General features: G+C 43.4%; 2 protein-coding genes across 2 annotated transcripts; one reads left to right on the top strand and one right to left on the bottom strand.

Moving 5' to 3' along the window:
• Positions 1–6,129: 6,129 nt before the first annotated feature.
• LOC121796117 (probable xyloglucan galactosyltransferase GT19) lies at positions 6,130–7,723 on the top strand. Its single transcript, XM_042194858.1, has one exon. The coding sequence runs from the start codon at positions 6,299–6,301 to the stop codon at positions 7,625–7,627; it is 1,329 nt and encodes a 442-aa protein (XP_042050792.1). The 5' UTR covers positions 6,130–6,298; the 3' UTR covers positions 7,628–7,723.
• A 6,301-nt stretch (positions 7,724–14,024) lies between these two features.
• On the bottom strand, positions 14,025–16,905 carry LOC121796116 (flavin-containing monooxygenase FMO GS-OX-like 4). The gene is made up of 7 exons (XM_042194857.1): positions 16,254–16,905; positions 15,867–15,937; positions 15,031–15,183; positions 14,871–14,953; positions 14,649–14,784; positions 14,377–14,550; positions 14,025–14,299 (listed from the first exon to the last, which is right to left on the bottom strand). The coding sequence occupies exons 1-7, from the start codon at positions 16,840–16,842 to the stop codon at positions 14,111–14,113; spliced, it is 1,395 nt and encodes a 464-aa protein (XP_042050791.1). The 5' UTR covers positions 16,843–16,905; the 3' UTR covers positions 14,025–14,110.

The raw sequence follows: 16,905 nt of genomic DNA, 5'->3' as shown, positions 1-16,905 counted from the left end.
CCGAGCTCCAGTAGTTTGCATGGACACACTTTCACAAATCTCCACCTTGTCCTTGCAAAACTCCATCAATATCTGGATTCCCTTCTCAATCCTTGTTACAAGCTTCAACACTCCACAATCTCAACCAACTTCAAACAATGTTTGAATTTCGAAGTTGGCAGAGACTTTGTCAACATGTCTGATGCATTTTCTTCGGTAGGAACTTTCACCACATTGATCTTTCCACTTTGAATCTCATCTCTGATGAAGTGTCTCCTCACATCTATATGCTTCGACCTCTCATGGAACATTTGATGTTTTGCTAAACATATAGCCGAGTTGCTGTCACAGTTAATCTTCACTGCTCCCAGCTTCATTCCTAAATCTTCCAAGATTCCTTGCAACCATTTTCCTTCCTTTGCAGCCTCAGTCAGAGAAATATACTCAGCTTCGGTTGTGGACAGTGCAACCACAGACTGCAAATTTGATTTCCAGCTGATTGCTGTGCCATATAGTGTGAAGATGTAACCACTCTGAGACTTTCTGTTGTCTAAGTTAGCCGCATAATCCGAGTCACAGAATCCTTCTAGGACTTCCCTCTCCTCAGACCAAACTCCACCACCAAACTTCAAGCCAACCATGACAGACCCTTTCAGGTATTTCAGAATCCACTTTAGTGCTGCCCAGTGATCCCTACCTGGATCAGCCATATATCTGCTTGCAACGCTTATGGCATGAGCCACATCCGGCCTTGTACATATCATCAAGTACATCACACTTCCCACTATATTTGCATAGGGTATCCTGCTCATCTCTTCTCTATCTTCAGCTGTCTTTGGCATCTGTTCTTTACTGAGTTTGAAGCAGCTAGCCAATGGAGTGGATACTGACTTTTCACTCCTTACCTGGTATTTTTCTACCACCTTTCTGATATAATCAGCCTGAACCAATTTCAGTTCTTTCTTCTTTCTGTTCCTGACAATATCCATACCCAAGATTCTCTTGGCTTCCCCAAGATCTTTCATATCAAATCTCTGCTTCAACTTCTCCTTGACAGACAGCAGCTCACTCTTGCTTGATCCTGCCAGCAGAATATCATCCACATACAGCAGTAGATAGGCCAGTATTAGATTTCCACTTCTCTTGACATACACGCAGCTATCAAAACTGGATCTCTCAAATGCCATCAATTCCATCTGCTCATGAAACTTCTTGTTCCACTGCCGGCTGCTTTGCTTGAGCCCATATAGGCTTTTCTTTAACAAGCAAACTTTCTTTTCTTCTCCCGGCTTCTCAAAACCCTTAGGCTGCATCATATAGATCGTTTCCTCTAGATCTCCATGCAAAAATGCTGTCTTCACATCAAGTTGATGCAGCTCCCAGTTGAAATGAGCAGTCATGGCCAATAAGATCCGAATGGAAGTGTGCTTCACCACTGGAGAGAACACCTCTGTGTAGTCAATACCCTCTACTTGTGTGAATCCTCTAGCAACCAGCCTTGCCTTAAACCGTATGCTTTCAACTTCCCCCACCTCTACTTTCTTCTTAAACAGCCATTTGCAACTGATCAGCTTCTGAGTCCCTGGATCAGTCACCAAAATCCAAGTCCCATTTTTCAGCAAGGACTCTATTTCTTCTTCCATGGCCTTGATCCATTTCTGACTTTCCTTGCAACTCATGGCTTCTTCATAGGTTGAGGGTTCTGAAAACATGAGTACTTCTGCTACACATAGAGCAAAGAAGCTCATGTCATAATCTGAGAATCTGCTAGGTAGGCCTGCATTTCTTCTTGGATTTCTTCTGGCCCCTTGAGCTGCAGCAGCTTGCTGCACTGGTGACTCCTGCTCACCTGTGTTCTGAGTATGTTGAGAGCTAGTTGCTCCACCTTCTTCTTGATTTCCTGTGATCACAACATCCTCATCAGTGTCTGTTCCAGCAGATTCTCCACCAAACTCAAGGTTTTGCATTTCAGAGCTACTGCCACCACCAGAGGGCTTCCCATCATCTTTAAATGGCATCTCCTCTTCATTGAATGTCACATCTCTGCTCACAATGATATTTCTGCCTTCTCTATCCAAATTCCACAATCTGTATCCTTTTACCCCATCTTGGTATCCCAACAACACACATTTCTTTGCCCTTGGCTCCAATTTACTCTGCTTAATGTGTGCATAAGCAGCACACCCAAACACCTTCAAGGCTGAGTAATCACCTAGGCTTCCATACCATCTTTGATCTGGGGTCTCATTGGATATAGCAGATGATGGACACTTATTGATCAGATTAGCTGCAGTAGAGACAGCCTCTGCCCAGAATCTCTTTGGCATTCCAGAGTAGAATAGCATGCACCTCACCCTTTCTAGCAATGTCCTATTCATTCTTTCTGCCAGCCCGTTCTGTTGAGGATTTCTTGGCACGGTCCTATGCCTTCTTATCCCTTTCACCTTACAGAAACTATCAAACTCCGCAGACAGAAACTCCATGCCATTATCAGTCCTTAGATATTTAAGCACTGAGCCCTTTTCATTCTCATATCTAGCATGCCATTCTCTAAATTTTTCAAAAGCTTGGGACTTCTCTCTTAGAATGTAAATCCACACTTTTCTTGAGTAATCATCTATGATGGAGATGAAATACTTACCTCCACCTATGGATTCAGTTTGGGATGGCCCCCACAAGTCACTGTGGGCATACACAAATGGGGCTGATGAAGTGTGTTTCCCACCAGAAAATGGCAGCTTCTTTGCCTTTCCTAGAATGCAAGATTCACATTTCTTTAGGCTGTCTGATGCACTTAACTTCATCACTCCTTGTTTAGCCAGCTCTCTTATGCCTTTCTCACCCACATGTCCAAGCCTGGCATGCCATAGATGCAGGTCTTCTGTCTGGGCAAGATTCACAGCATCAACCACGGTTTCACCCAGCAAATAGTATAGGCTGTTCTTTCTCTGGGCCTCCATCACAATTCTGGTGCCTTTTGTTACTGTGAGGATCCCATCACCAGAGTTGAATCTGCACCCTTTTGACTCTAGCATTCCAAGAGATATTAAATTTCTCTTGATTTGAGGAATGAATCTGACTTCTGTGAGAGTCTTCATACTCCCATCCTTCATCCTCAATCTGATGTTCCCAATGCCCTTGACATTGCACACTTGATCATTTCCTAGCATCACTGATCCTTCCCAAGCTGATAATTCTTGGAACCAAGATTTGTGTGAGCAAATGTGGAAGGAGCACCCTGAATCCATGATCCAGCATTCTTCAATCTTGGCCCCTGAGTGGATATTCAAAGCTTCATTATCTTCAACATCCTGAGCCAGATCAGCAGTCTCTATGTTCCCAGCCTTTTCTTGCTCTTGTTTCCTCTTCCAAGCAAAACAATGCTTCTTTAAATGGCCCGGTTTCTTACAGTAGTGACAGCTTCTCTTCTCCTTCCATACTCCACCTTCTTCCTTCTTCTGGAACTTCTTCTTGGAACCCCTTTTATTCTGATTATTTTTCACATGCAGACTCTCAGCTACTGGATCAGTTTGTTTGTTATTAGCCTTCTGCGATTCCTTCATCTTCAATGCAGAATGAATCTCTTCATAGGTGACCTTGGTTTCTCTTCCAAGAAGCACTGCATCCTTGAAGTGCTCATAACTTTTAGGCAGGGAATTGAGCAACATCAATGCCTTATCCTCATCTTTAATGACCTCATCGATATTCTCAAGATCATCTATGCATTTCCCAAACTCCTCGAGCTGTTCAGAAATGCTCTTCCCATCTGAAAACTTGAAAGCAAGAAGCCTTTGCTTCAAATGTAACCGGTTCGCCAGAGACTTGGTCATGTACAATGACTCAAGTTTCCCCCATACTCCTGCAGCCGTCTCCTCCTTGGAAACTTCCCTTAGCACCCTGTCCGTGAGGTTCAAGATCAGGGTGCTATAAGCCTTATACTGCATATCTTGAAGCCTTTGCTTCTCCTTTTCATCAGCATCAGGTTTGCCTTCTTTAGCGTCACCTTCATTCTTCAAGATATCCCATAGGCCTTGCTGCATCAAGATGGCCTTCATCTTCAGCCTCCACAGCCCAAAATCGTTTCTCCCGGTGAACTTTTCCACCTCGAACTTGGCTGTAGACATTTCTCAAAACGAGCGGTGGGCAATCGCCAAGATCAGCTTATACAACGGAACCTCTAGACACGAACTCACCCAGAAACCAATCAATCGGCAAATCGTGGAAGTCTTCCCACAGACGGCGCCACTTGTTGGGTCGTGATACCGCCGATCTCACACACGCACGAACGAGGAAATAAAGCACGCAAACGATATAACGTGGTTCGGTGATAATCCACCTACGTCCACGGAGAAGATGACCGGAATCTTATTGATGGAACTCTCAATACAAGAACTTCACACTCACAATCTATCACTCTAAGCAAACGCTAGCTAGTGCAAGAATTCTCTTCTAATTGTGTGTGTAATCTGTGTTCTGCGTCTCTCACTACTGAGCTCTATCGAGCTATTTATACAAGATGCAATCAAGAAATAAAATCCAACTAACTCTATTTCCCAAAGTTAGTTATAACCGCTGCTCGGCTAAAACCGAACTGCCATTCTTGGTTAGCAACCGAACTGCATTTCTCGGCTATCAACCGAACTGCCTTTCTCGGTTATCAACCGAACTGCCTTTCTCGGCTAGCTCAAAGCCGAGCTTTATTTCTTGATCTCTTCTCGGAGCTGCCGAGGCTCCACCACTCGATCACAACCGGACTCAAAACCGAGCTTCATTTCCGAGCTCAGAAGCCGAGCTCCAGTAGTTTGCATGGACACACTTTCACATTCTTCGTCTGCTTTAAATTACCATTTCCATATTAAATCCAGTGTTTTGTTGTTTACGTACGTTTGAATCACATGATACGACGTAGTAATTAGTTTTGGGGTGAGACTACCCTCTTTCGTATTGAAACAAGTTATGATACGATTGACCATTTTTCAAAGTTGCGGGATAGACCAGAATTTGACTAACTTTATGGTTATTTTTGCCATTTACCCAATAAACTTTCCATTTGATTCATTTTCCCTCGGTGATTATTTTTTTGCTTTAATTTGAATAAATTTACATTTTAAAAAAGAATTATTCAATGCATAAAACCCATTATGCAGAGTATAACTGCAAGTTCACAAATTGTAGCAGTACTGCAGTAGTATGTAATTGGACATCTCCTGTTTTCCATAAAACAATCTTATCAATTTAGATCGTGAAATTTATCTCACATAGACACAATGATTCAGAAAATGCCAAAGTCGGGTCTTTATAATCATATCTGCCCAAATTGCGACCTTCTGCAATTCTTGTTATACTACTACTATCCATTTGATTAGATTTGTTGCATTTATTTTGAAGGATAACAAATACTCATCTCCGCCCAAATCTTGAACAAATGCAAATGTAATAAGAGTATATATATTTGACTCAAAATCATAGTGGAATTCATTTTGGAAATTATAGTGCTTGTAGTATTAAGGTTTACAGTTTACCACCATACAAAAAAATCTCAAGAATCGGAAGAAATTAGACGAGAGAGAGAGAGACCATTATACCCATATTTCTACAAAGGATTCTTTACAAAAAAACTCATACACAAACTCCAAATAAACTGAAATTTCAAGCATGCTGACACCACATTTGTATTTTACTTAACTTCATTTATCTTCTCATCAAAATACAAGTGACCAGAAATACCGGATCCGGATTCGGGTTTTTATTAAGGACCTTTTCAAACTATCTGTTTTTTCTCTTCTCTCTTTGCCCATTTGCTTTTCTACACTTCTTATTCAAATAAGACCTTTTTTTCACTTTTGCCTTTGGTACCATTCTTACTTTTATTTCATTTTCTATCCTGTCTTTTTTCCCTCAAACACATTCTCTATTTGCTTAAATTCATATCCGTCTCCAATAATCTCTAAATGCTAAATTTATTAAATTAACCTTATATGAATAATCATAATACAGCTATTTAGCAACACTTTTTTAAAATTAAAAAAGCTAGCTGTAATTCCACTATGATACAGTTTGTAAGTGTGTACTTAGTAGGATTATTAAATGACTGAAATAAATAATTTTACTTTATGCTTTATCATAACAAAACCTAGCAAATTCAATTCAACACACAAAACATAAAAAACAAGAATATGTAAAAAATATACAATGAAAAAAACCGTCAAAAAAATTCTCCAATTTGATGAGAGAGAAGCATAATTGATACACAATCATCAGATCAAAAAATTCAGTTACCATTCATCCTCCACCACTCACTCCCATCACCCCCACCACCATGCCTCCACCTCTCCTCCCCACTCTCTTCTTCCTCCTCCTCACCGCCGCCGCCCAGGACTCCGATCCCGGCCCCGACTGCACCGGCCGATGGATCCACATCCGGCAGCTCCCCCCTCAATTCAATCTAGACCTCCTCTCCAACTGCTCGGAATATCAAGTCTCCGGCGACTTCTGCCCCTTCGTCGGCAACCAAGGCCTCGGCCAGAAAACGCACAACTCCTCCCGCAGCTGGTACCGCACCGACCCCCTCATGCTCGAGCTCATCTTCCACCGCCGCATGCTCGAGTACCCCTGCCTCACCCCCGACCCCTCCCTCGCCTCCGCCGTCTACCTCCCTTACTACGCCGGCCTTGACGCCCTCCGCTACCTCTACGGCCCCGACCAGAACTCCAGCTTCCTCCACGGCCTCGATCTCTTCCGCTTCCTCACCCGCACCCACCGCCCCGAGATCTGGAACCGCCGACAAGGCCACGACCATTTCCTCGTCATGGCCCGCCCCGCCTGGGACTTCAGCCAGCCTCTCTCCAATGATCCCCCAATTTTCGGCACATCCTTCCTCGAATCGCCGGAATTCTTCAATGTAACCGCCTTAACTCTCGAATCCCGCGCATACCCCTGGCAGGAGCAGGCAATCCCTTACCCTACCTCATTCCACCCCCAAAATCTCGGATTCCTCCAATCCTGGATCCAGCGCGTGAGACGCACGCGCCGCTCGGCTCTGATGCTATTCGCCGGCGGCGGCGGGATCTCGGCGAATCCGAACATCCGCCGCAGCATCCGCCTCGAGTGCGACAATGTGACCTCCCTGAGCGCGGAGGGGAGCGGATTCGAGAAATTCTGCGATTTCGTGGACTGCTCGAGCGGGATCTGCGAGCACGATCCGATCCGGTTCATGAGGCCGATGCTGAGGGCGAGCTTCTGCCTGCAGCCGCCCGGGGACACGCCGACGAGGCGGTCGACGTTCGACGCGATGGTGGCGGGGTGCATACCGGTGTTCTTCGAGGAGCAGTCGGCGAAGAAGCAGTACACGTGGCACATGGCGGAGGAGGAGTACGGGGAGTGGTCGGTGTTCATTGCGAAGGAGGAGGTGGTGGGAAAGGGGGTGAGGATTATGGATGTGCTGATGGGGATTCCGAGGGCGGAGGTGAGGCGGATGAGGGAGAGAGTGGTGGGGTTGATTGAGAGAGTGGTGTATAGGAAGCATGGGAGCTCGTTGGGGCTCAGAAGTAAGAAGGATGCATTCGACATTGCCGTTGATGGAGCTTTGCAGAGGATTAGCTCTAGAGTGCATCAGATTTTGGCTCATTCACTCCTTTCTCATGTGTAATTAGTTACTTAGTAATTTACATCAATTTTGCTTTTGCTTTTGGATTTGGTTATACTTTGTTTAATACCATCAAACGAGCTTCTTTCTGTGAATTAATTTGTGATCACTACAACCCTTGATTTTGGCCTAATGTTCAATTTGGCTAAAAATCAGTGTTAAATTCGAAAAGCATGACTTCGCTTAAATAGAATATGGAACCGCCTGTTTGGCACACCTATATGGATTTGGATCCTCTACACAAATTTTGATGCGCTATCTCGCCAACTTCCCCCCCAGTGCGAGGTGCCCCCTGAGACTGGACACCCAGCTCGCCCATGGCTCGTCCCCCGAACTGGGCAAGGGCTGCATTGCGGGTGCCCTGAGAGCATTCCCATCCATGCTCTTGGAAGTGGACCCGGACTCACTTTTATTCATTTTTTACTCTCTGCTCTTCCCGAAGAGCACAACACCCACATTCATGCTCTTCCGTAAAAACATGCTCAAGGGTCCCACCATTCTATTATTCAATTTAAATGAAAATATTTCCATAATATTAAAATGCATTAAAAATACCCATAATACTATTACAAATTACAAAAAATTTTAAAAAGTACGTAATTAAAGTCCTAAAAATTAAAAATTATATAATTAAAATTCTAAAAAACAAAATTTACATAATTAAAATCCAACAAATTAAAAATTACATAATTAAAAATACCCCCTTGGAAGACTAGTCCTCTAGCCCTATCCCCAATGTTTTTTGGAGACCTCGTATCATTGCCAAATGTGAATCAAGTTGCTCGGGAGTCATCCGAGATCTATCGGCCAAATTGAGTTGAGCCAAAAGGGTACACAACGAGTTGGTTGGGGGTTGAGGTGGCACAAAGGGAGCGGGAGCGGGGGCTGATGGAGTCTCGGCGCGTCGACGGTTGGCCGTCGCCTTCTTCCTTCCTTGCGGCCGGAGTTGGGAACTGCTCGTACCGGCGTCGGGGCTACCCAAGTTAGCTCCGGCAAGCTGGCTAGCCACCTCATCGGAGCCGCCGTCGGATAGGGATAACGACCTCGACCGTTTGCTGGAGGAGCTGGAGGAGGATGATAAGCTTCCCCTATACTTCGGATTTCTACGCCCATGCTGCCAAGCGCCGAGGTTAGGCATGCACAAGGGTCGTAAACCGCCGGTTCCGGGCACGAACCGGCGGTTCAAGGGTCGAGAAATTGCCGAACCTGAACCGGCCCGCCTAGCTCCCGGCGGTTCCGGTTCCGGTTCAAAAAACCGGCGGGTTACGCGGCGGTTCAAAACCGCCGGTTCCGGGCCGGTTCGGCGGTTCGATGATTTTTTTTTTTTTTTGCATTTTTCAACTTTTCAATTTTAATCAAATTAAATTACACTTTTCAAGTTTGTTTTTGTATGCAATGTGAGTAAATAAAATTGAAAAAAATACGGCTAAAGTCTTAACCGGCGAAGAAGATCTTTCTACATAACTAAATTAAGGACACCTTTAGCAATTCAACTTTAAATGTTGAGTTTCGTCTAACAATCAACAATTATAGTAGAATTGTCAAAAGTTTCCCTCATTTAGCGGTATAGAGAAATATACTTCATCGACTAGAGTATATACAAATACAATTATGTAATTGTATTTGCATATTTTTAAAGTAGGAATTAATGGGAAAAAAAAAAGAAATAAAAGAAAAAGGACTTGAGCTCAACTTAAATTAAAAAATTTAAGTTGAGATGCCTACGTATCCCAATTGCTCATTTGCATTAGGGAATCAAAGTCCACGTAGTTCTCTTACCTTACTTACCTATTTGGCTTGGCCGGCGGCGGTTGACGGTTGGCCTAATCTTCATCCCCGGTGAATTCATCTTGTGATCCCTCTTGACGATCATTCCAATCATTTTCTTGTTCTCGGACGTCAGCTTTGGCCCAATCATCAAGTAACATCACGGCTTCCATATTTTTTCGCCGAGAGCTTACTTCTTGATTCATCCAAAACGCGCGAGCCAACACTAAAAGCGGACTCGACGGCGACGGTGGAAGCCGGAACAGAAAAAATCTCCTTGGCCATTGAAGCAAGGATGGGAAAATCTTTCTCGTGGGTTCCTCACCAATCGAGGACGTCGATTTGGGCGGGAGGAGTAGGACCTTCATCACCAAAGGAAAAGAGTGATTCAAAATATAAATCTAATTCACTGACCATACCTGAGGACCTTCCGCCGGTGCTGTAGTTGTATAGGTCGGCTAGTTGGGATTGCGCGTCGGGGTCATCATAATCGGCTTGAAATGCAAAGCCATAGGAGTAAAATTGGAAGAAATAAAAAAAAATTCAAATTTCAAATTTTTAAATTTTCGGCCGAACCGCCGGTTTACCGCCTGAACTGGCAGTTCAACCACAAAACCGGCGGTTTTTCCACAAAACCGGCGGGTTGGTCCACGGTTTTCCGACACAAACCGCCGGTTTCTGACCTCACCTAGCCCCTACGCCTGAAAAGCTTCCGGAACCGGCGGAAACCGGTCGGAACCACCGGTTCGAACCGGCGGTTTTCGTCCAAAACCGCGGGTTTTCACCCAAAACCGGCGAACCGCCGGTTCATACCAATCCCTACTTTGAACCCCTACGAACCCGTACGAACCCTATGCTGTTCGACCCTTTGAACCGGCGGTTCGAACCGCCGAATCGCCGGTTTTGAACCGCCGGTTCACGGTTCAAGATATTGCCGAACTTGAACCGGCCCTTATGACCCTGCGACCCTTCTGCCGGTTCATGAACCGGCGGTTCCGAACCGCCGGTTAACCGCCTGGCCGGGTCGGTTTGTGCATGCCTAGCCGAGGTGCTTGAATTATTTATAATGCATGGAATGGTAGGTCGACATGGTGGCTGTGAGATGTCGCGTCGCTCATGCCGCTCCCCGCCGACCGCTATTCCTGGAGGTAATACCCCTGCAACTTTTGGGTTTCTTCGTTGGCTCTGAAGATGGCATTGCGCATCATACTCTCGTTGCGCTCGATGGTTCGCTCCGGTCGGTTGGCATTGTACCGGCAAGAGACGCGCCACCAAAACCTCTCCCCGGTTTGGTTCGTGCTGGTTTTTGGATCTTCGGATATTTCGAAATAGGCTTCTCCATCTTCTCCATCTCTGGCAGAGTGTATGCGGTGCGGACGTGAACGTCACCACCACTACTATGAGTAGGAACACTACGAGGACGAGGACGAGGAGAACTGAGGTTGTCCTTCGGAGTTTGGGAGCTGCCGATCCCTCCCGATCCTTGTTCGGGTGTCCACCCATATCGCCCATCGGTGGCATCTTGCTCGTCCACCGGATAAGGCCGGTAGCCACTCGGAATTTGATAACCTTGGATTTGAGGAAGAGCCGAGAATTCCGTATCCGGATGAGGGAATGGTGTTGGGTTGAACCATTCGTGGTTCCATCCGCGGGAGTCGGAGGGGTGATTGCCGGAAGCGGACATTTTTTTGCAAGAGTAAAAAGATTGAGAATTGATGAAAGAATTTAGATGAGAATTGTATAGTGTGGTGTGAACTTTTTTATGTGGAAATTGGGGTATTTATAGATGAAAATGTGAATTTTTGGGGAAAAAAATTGAAAAATAAAGTAAAAGTGGAGAGAAAACGGATATAATTTATTGGGAAGTGGATTTTTTTTTAATTTAAAAATGATTTTAAAATTAAATTTGAATTTAAAAAAAATAGAAAAAGCCAACGGCATTGCCGTTGGCCAATAGAATGATGCCACGTCGCCCTGCTCAGCGGCACGGGTGTGCTTGATATATCGAGCCGCGCCGTGCCGTTGGCGCGAGCACAGCGGCGGACACGAGTGTGTCGCGCCATCGTCACGGACGCCGTCCGCCCCATCGAGCAGCGATGGGGATGCTCTAAGTAGCTGCGTTCCACGGACGTCAAGAATTTTACTAGTACTCCCTCCGTGTCATGTTGCTCACACTTTTCTGTTTCAGCCCTTCCCGAACTACTTGTACTATTTTGATTTTAAGTAAGATTTAGATTATTTTATTACTCCATCCGTTGCATAGTATTGGATGCAGTTTTTTTCAGTATGGAGATTAAGAAAACTGTGTAATGTATTAAGTAAAAAGATAATAAAGTATGAGAGAAGAAAAAGTAGATAGAATACAGTAAGAGAGAGAGAAAAGTAAGTGAGAAAAAATGTGTTGGCTTTTACTAAAAATAGAAATGACTTCATTTTTTAAAAAAAGAGAAATGACTTCATTTTTTCTAAAAAGAGAAATGACTTCATTACCGTGGAACGTACTAAAATGACAAAATGACTCTACTATTATGGAACAGAGGGAGTAAGATATTAGAGATAATTAAGTGTTTCTTTATTAAGAGTTCTCTTATTACACTTAAAATGCTAATTTAATTATACTCCCCTATCTCATAAAAATATGAGCGTTCAATGCACAATTGATAAAGAATAAATATAAAGACTTATCTTTTAATTGTTGCAATATCAACAATATCATTTTTTGTCATCGAAAGGTTTAAAATATCGAGTGTGATACTTAAGCCCCTCCATTGTCCCCTCTTATGTGTGTGTCGGCCAATGACCATCGAGATGGTGGCGGTCGTGGTGGCGGTGGTGTTGAGCTTCTGCATGGGAATGAGATTATGGATGTCATTCATGTCAGGATGAAGAAGCAAGCTTCCACATCTCCACTTCTTTCACCAAGTGTCTCTCCATACATTGTACTGGTAATTGTTTAAGTTCATACTCACAATACCTACACCCGACTTGTTTCCCAATTTTGTATGAGAATTATCCAATATCCACTATCAGTTTGGACAGCCCTAGTCTTCCATGCATTGCAATATATGCCAATATTTAGTCCATTAATATTTATATCAGTCACATAATGTGTTTCGCAGTCGATTAAAAATAGCATAACTATACATCTCATCTTCTCCCGGAAAATATAAGCTCAATCACTCATTACAACAATATCAATTCAACTGGAAATTTTTAGAAGAACTGCAGTTACCTGCATCGTTTACATTTCGACAAATCTCTTGGATGAAATTTTGGAAGAACAACTGATCACACAGAGAGCTTCAATAGATTGAATTCTTGATAAGCCAATGATAGTAAATCTTCATCTTCCCACTCATCACGGTATGTGTCTGGCATGTTCATTCTCCTCCTTCCCGTCACCAAATACATATTCTTCAATGGGAGGAGAGCCACTCTTTGCAATGCAGCCAACCAATCATCGTACTCATACTGCACCAACAATCAAAGCATCAACCACTAGCAACTGGATTTGAAAGACGTCAGGGATGTTTGAACATGTGAAAAGATGGGATGGATCGAGTTGTTGCACTTCAGCCAGCACAGTTTGAATACATGAATGCAATATCAGAAAAATGAAAATTCACCACTTGATCAGCTTAGAATAATCCTTCCAACTAATATCTACATGAGAATTCATTACCAGAACGATAGAATAACCTCCTCCAAGTCATATCTTCGATGAACAAGGAAGAGAGAGAGAGAGGGTCTGATAACAAACAAGGATTACTTTTTCCTAGATCATGAAATGAACTGGTTTATGGGAACTTCGCGCACTAATCTTCGCCCATGTCTTCGCATAACTATTCAAATACTTCAAGATCAAAGTTTATAAAGTACTCCATATATTTACAGCTGAGACCACAAGAATAGGTCGTGATTAATAGGTAAGTTAGTATATACTTACCTGAGAGTCTTCCATTGGATGAGTATATCGCTTAGGAATGCCAGCGGCTTCCGGAGACGAGTAAAATGCTTCAATATCTGCTTTTCATATCCTCAGTTGATTCCAGTGTGATCCATTTGGTGTGGAGTTCAAATTGAGGAAAAGGCGCAACCTAGATGCAATCAACGTGAGGGTCTGCTTTACTTCAATTTTGAGTGTGCTAAATACATTATCTGAGAATAATCAGCAAATTACATGCAAAGGGGCCAATGTTGGAGGAAAAACATGCTGATATAGTGTTCCCTATCTGGAAACTTTTGTAGGTAACAGGCCAATACTGGAATGAATAATTTTTCAACAATCATAGGAGGAAAATAATGCAGCAGTCACATACTTGATCACGAAAGGGATCAGGAACACGGTAGTTGTGACTCTGCATTTGTTTCCCTGGCCACTCATCAATGCCTGAATTGTAGTTCAAAAATCAAGTATTTGTGGAATAGAAAATTGATTATGAAATTAGATTAAAATTGAGTTCATTTGAGTCAAACTTATTCAGGGAAAAATTCAAGTATTTTTCTACATGATTACATCCGTAGAATTAGCTTTAGTTGGTTTCTATTGATATTTTTTATTTACTTCAATGAAAAAAAACAGAGAGAATATTTTCCCTCATAAATTGATTTGGTAATAGTTTTAATCCATTAGTGATTTGTAACACCAGAGATATTTAACTTATGGTTCATGTGTCAATAACAATTCGACTTTTATCTTTATAATGAATTTTTTTTTTATCATACAGACAGCTTCAATAGCTTGAAATCTTGATAAGCCAAAGCCATTAAATCTTCATCCTCCCACTGATCACGGTAAGTCTCCGGCACGCTCCTCTTCCTCCTTCCCGTCACCATATACATTTGCTTTCTCCATTCTTCGATGGGAGGAGACCCGCTCTTTGCAGCCAACCAATCATCGTACTCAAACTACACCAACAATCGACCCGTCAACTATACCAGCAAATCAGCTGCCATAGCAAAGATAGGTTAGTGAGCAAACCTACCTGAGATTCTCCCATTTGATGAGTATAACGCTTGGGAATGCCGGCTGCTTCCAGTGATGAGTACAACGCTTCAATATGCGCTGCCATTTCCTCACTTGACTCCAGTGTAATCCGCCCCGATAAAACTCCAGCTATCCACCTGCTCTGAAGTTCAAATTGAGGAAAGGGCACAACCTGGATGCATATGTAACTGAGTTTTAGGTTCTATTTAATTCAATTTTAAAATTGTGACATACATATGCTAAACTATATGAAAGTAAACAGCAAATTACCTTCCATGGCAAACCAACAAATGAAAGCCAAGGTGCCAATGTAGGAGGAAAAACATGCTGATAAAGTGGGCCAACTCTATTATCCTCCACAGTCACAGCCTTGTTCGTCTCGAGAAAAGGAAAATAAAATTTATACCTGCAAGATCAGCAGTGGTTCAAGACAAGTATCTACTACAAGTATTCGAACAACGACTGCTTATATAACTTGTGTTCATGACTCACCCCGTGCAATGAAGGATAACATCAGCGATGGTTTTATGTCCGTCATGGAAAGCCACTGTGCCATCTCTGTGAACGCTTTTGATCTGCGGATGTTGTTATGTCAGCATAGTGTTGGGAGGTTCTCCAAACATAAACTCAAAGGACTTAAATCCAGCTTAACCATTGAATGCAGCCAAATGTTATCATGCCCCGTAACCATTCCAATTTTATCTACTTCTGCTGATCTAGATGCAACATGGACTTCTTTCGCGAATCTGGCAATATCTCTGGAGATATCATCAGCACTTGCAGCACTCCCAATTAGCACCACAACCTGCAAAACTCACCCAAATCAACTGGATGCTATCCTTTAATTTCTGAATCATTTTCATTTTCATTTTCACTTGTAAAAGAGAGTTTGAATTCAAGTAAATGCACATATAGACGCAAACAGATGAACATGTAAAGATAGGTGTTGCCAACTAGCGGATACACTTCAAGCAATGCAAGAGGATTTGGATGCACTGCAAACTTGCTTGGAATTTCAAGAATATTATGATACTCGGGCAACAAATATTTTTATGTGTAGTAATGAGGTCTAGAATCATACTAGCATCAGAATAAAGAAACTGAAATGTGAGTCCCATCAAAGCCTCCACAAATCATGTCTAGTTTTCCAAGTATGGTTTGTAGGCTATTGCATAAGAACACGATTTTAACCAGCGCGTACCAAAGGCAGTCGCTAAATGCTCTCATGAACACCAAAAAAACAATAACGGTACCAAAAAAAGGAGTAATCTTGGTCTACAGGATGCAAATATTAAATCCATCTCCACTGGACCACAATAAGAGTAAGTATGACTATTCCAACTTACATAAATTTCACATTCACAGATCTGTTAGATTCCACATATAGATCACTATACAAGCTGCTATAGTTAGAGTAGCACCTCTCTAACAATGAAAAAGTTCATCTGTAAACAAGCATGAGGAGAAAATAATGCAGCAGATACATACTTGATCACGAAAAGGATCGGGAATGCGATAGTTGTGACTGTGTATCTGTTTCCCCGGCCACTCATCAATGCCTGAATTGTAAATGGAAAATCAAATATTGTCTTAAAACTAAGCCATAAAGAGCTAAGGAATGAATACAGCAGCTGCAGTCAAATTGCAAGAAAGTCTCAATTTCAGAGCCATATATATCTGTCTTAGCTAAGAATCACAATCTAATAAAAAGGGGTTATGTGCCTAAAAGGAAGGTCTACAGCCTGTTAGCATCAAAATCATTTCAACAAATCAATTCATCAAAACAGAAAAATCATAACTTGTCTACTGTTGAAACTAAAGATCAAATTTTTACTAAATAATCCGAAACAAGTAATGAGAATCCGGATTAATTACCGGGTAAATCCGCAATCCGGGGCTCCGAATAGTGTCCATTACAGATCACCACCGCATCATACACCTCATCATCATCTCCGCCGCCGCTCCTCCTAGACTTGACCACCCACCGCCGATCATCCGCCGCCATCCCGACATGCCACACCTCCCTCCCATACCTGACCATCTCCTCCACCCCAAACTCCTCCGCGAAATCCCTCAAATACTCCAACACCTCGCCGTGACCCGGGAACCTCCTCGGGTCCCGGCCCGGCTTCCCGGTGGCCACAAACGGGTAGGCCCGGAAGCCCATGACTTCGCGGGGCAGGTTGGTGCGGAGGGAAGCGTAGACGCTGGAGTGGACCACGTCTCGGGTCGGGTCGAGTCCTAACGGGTCGGCCTCTGTTTGGGGCGTGTAAACCCAGGTGCCGCCTAGCTTGTCTTCCCACTCGTAGACGACGACGCGGTGGCCTTCTCTCCTGAGTTCAAGGGCGGCGGAGAGTCCGGCGGCGCCGGCGCCGATGACGGCGACGGTTCTGGAGATTGGTGATGGCATCGCGGGGAGGGGGAAGTGGAGTTTCGGAGTCGGGATGGGATTGGGAATTTTCATTTGGATTGTTGTTCAATGCATCACTCATATTTCTGGTAAAGATATTTTTTAATTAATAAAATT

The sequence above is a fragment of the Salvia splendens genome, chromosome 3, assembly GCF_004379255.2.
Source record: "Salvia splendens isolate huo1 chromosome 3, SspV2, whole genome shotgun sequence".
NCBI lineage: Eukaryota > Viridiplantae > Streptophyta > Magnoliopsida > Lamiales > Lamiaceae > Salvia > Salvia splendens.
The sequence above is the reverse complement of the archived record's forward strand: the minus strand, read 5'-3'. Positions and strand labels throughout refer to the sequence as shown.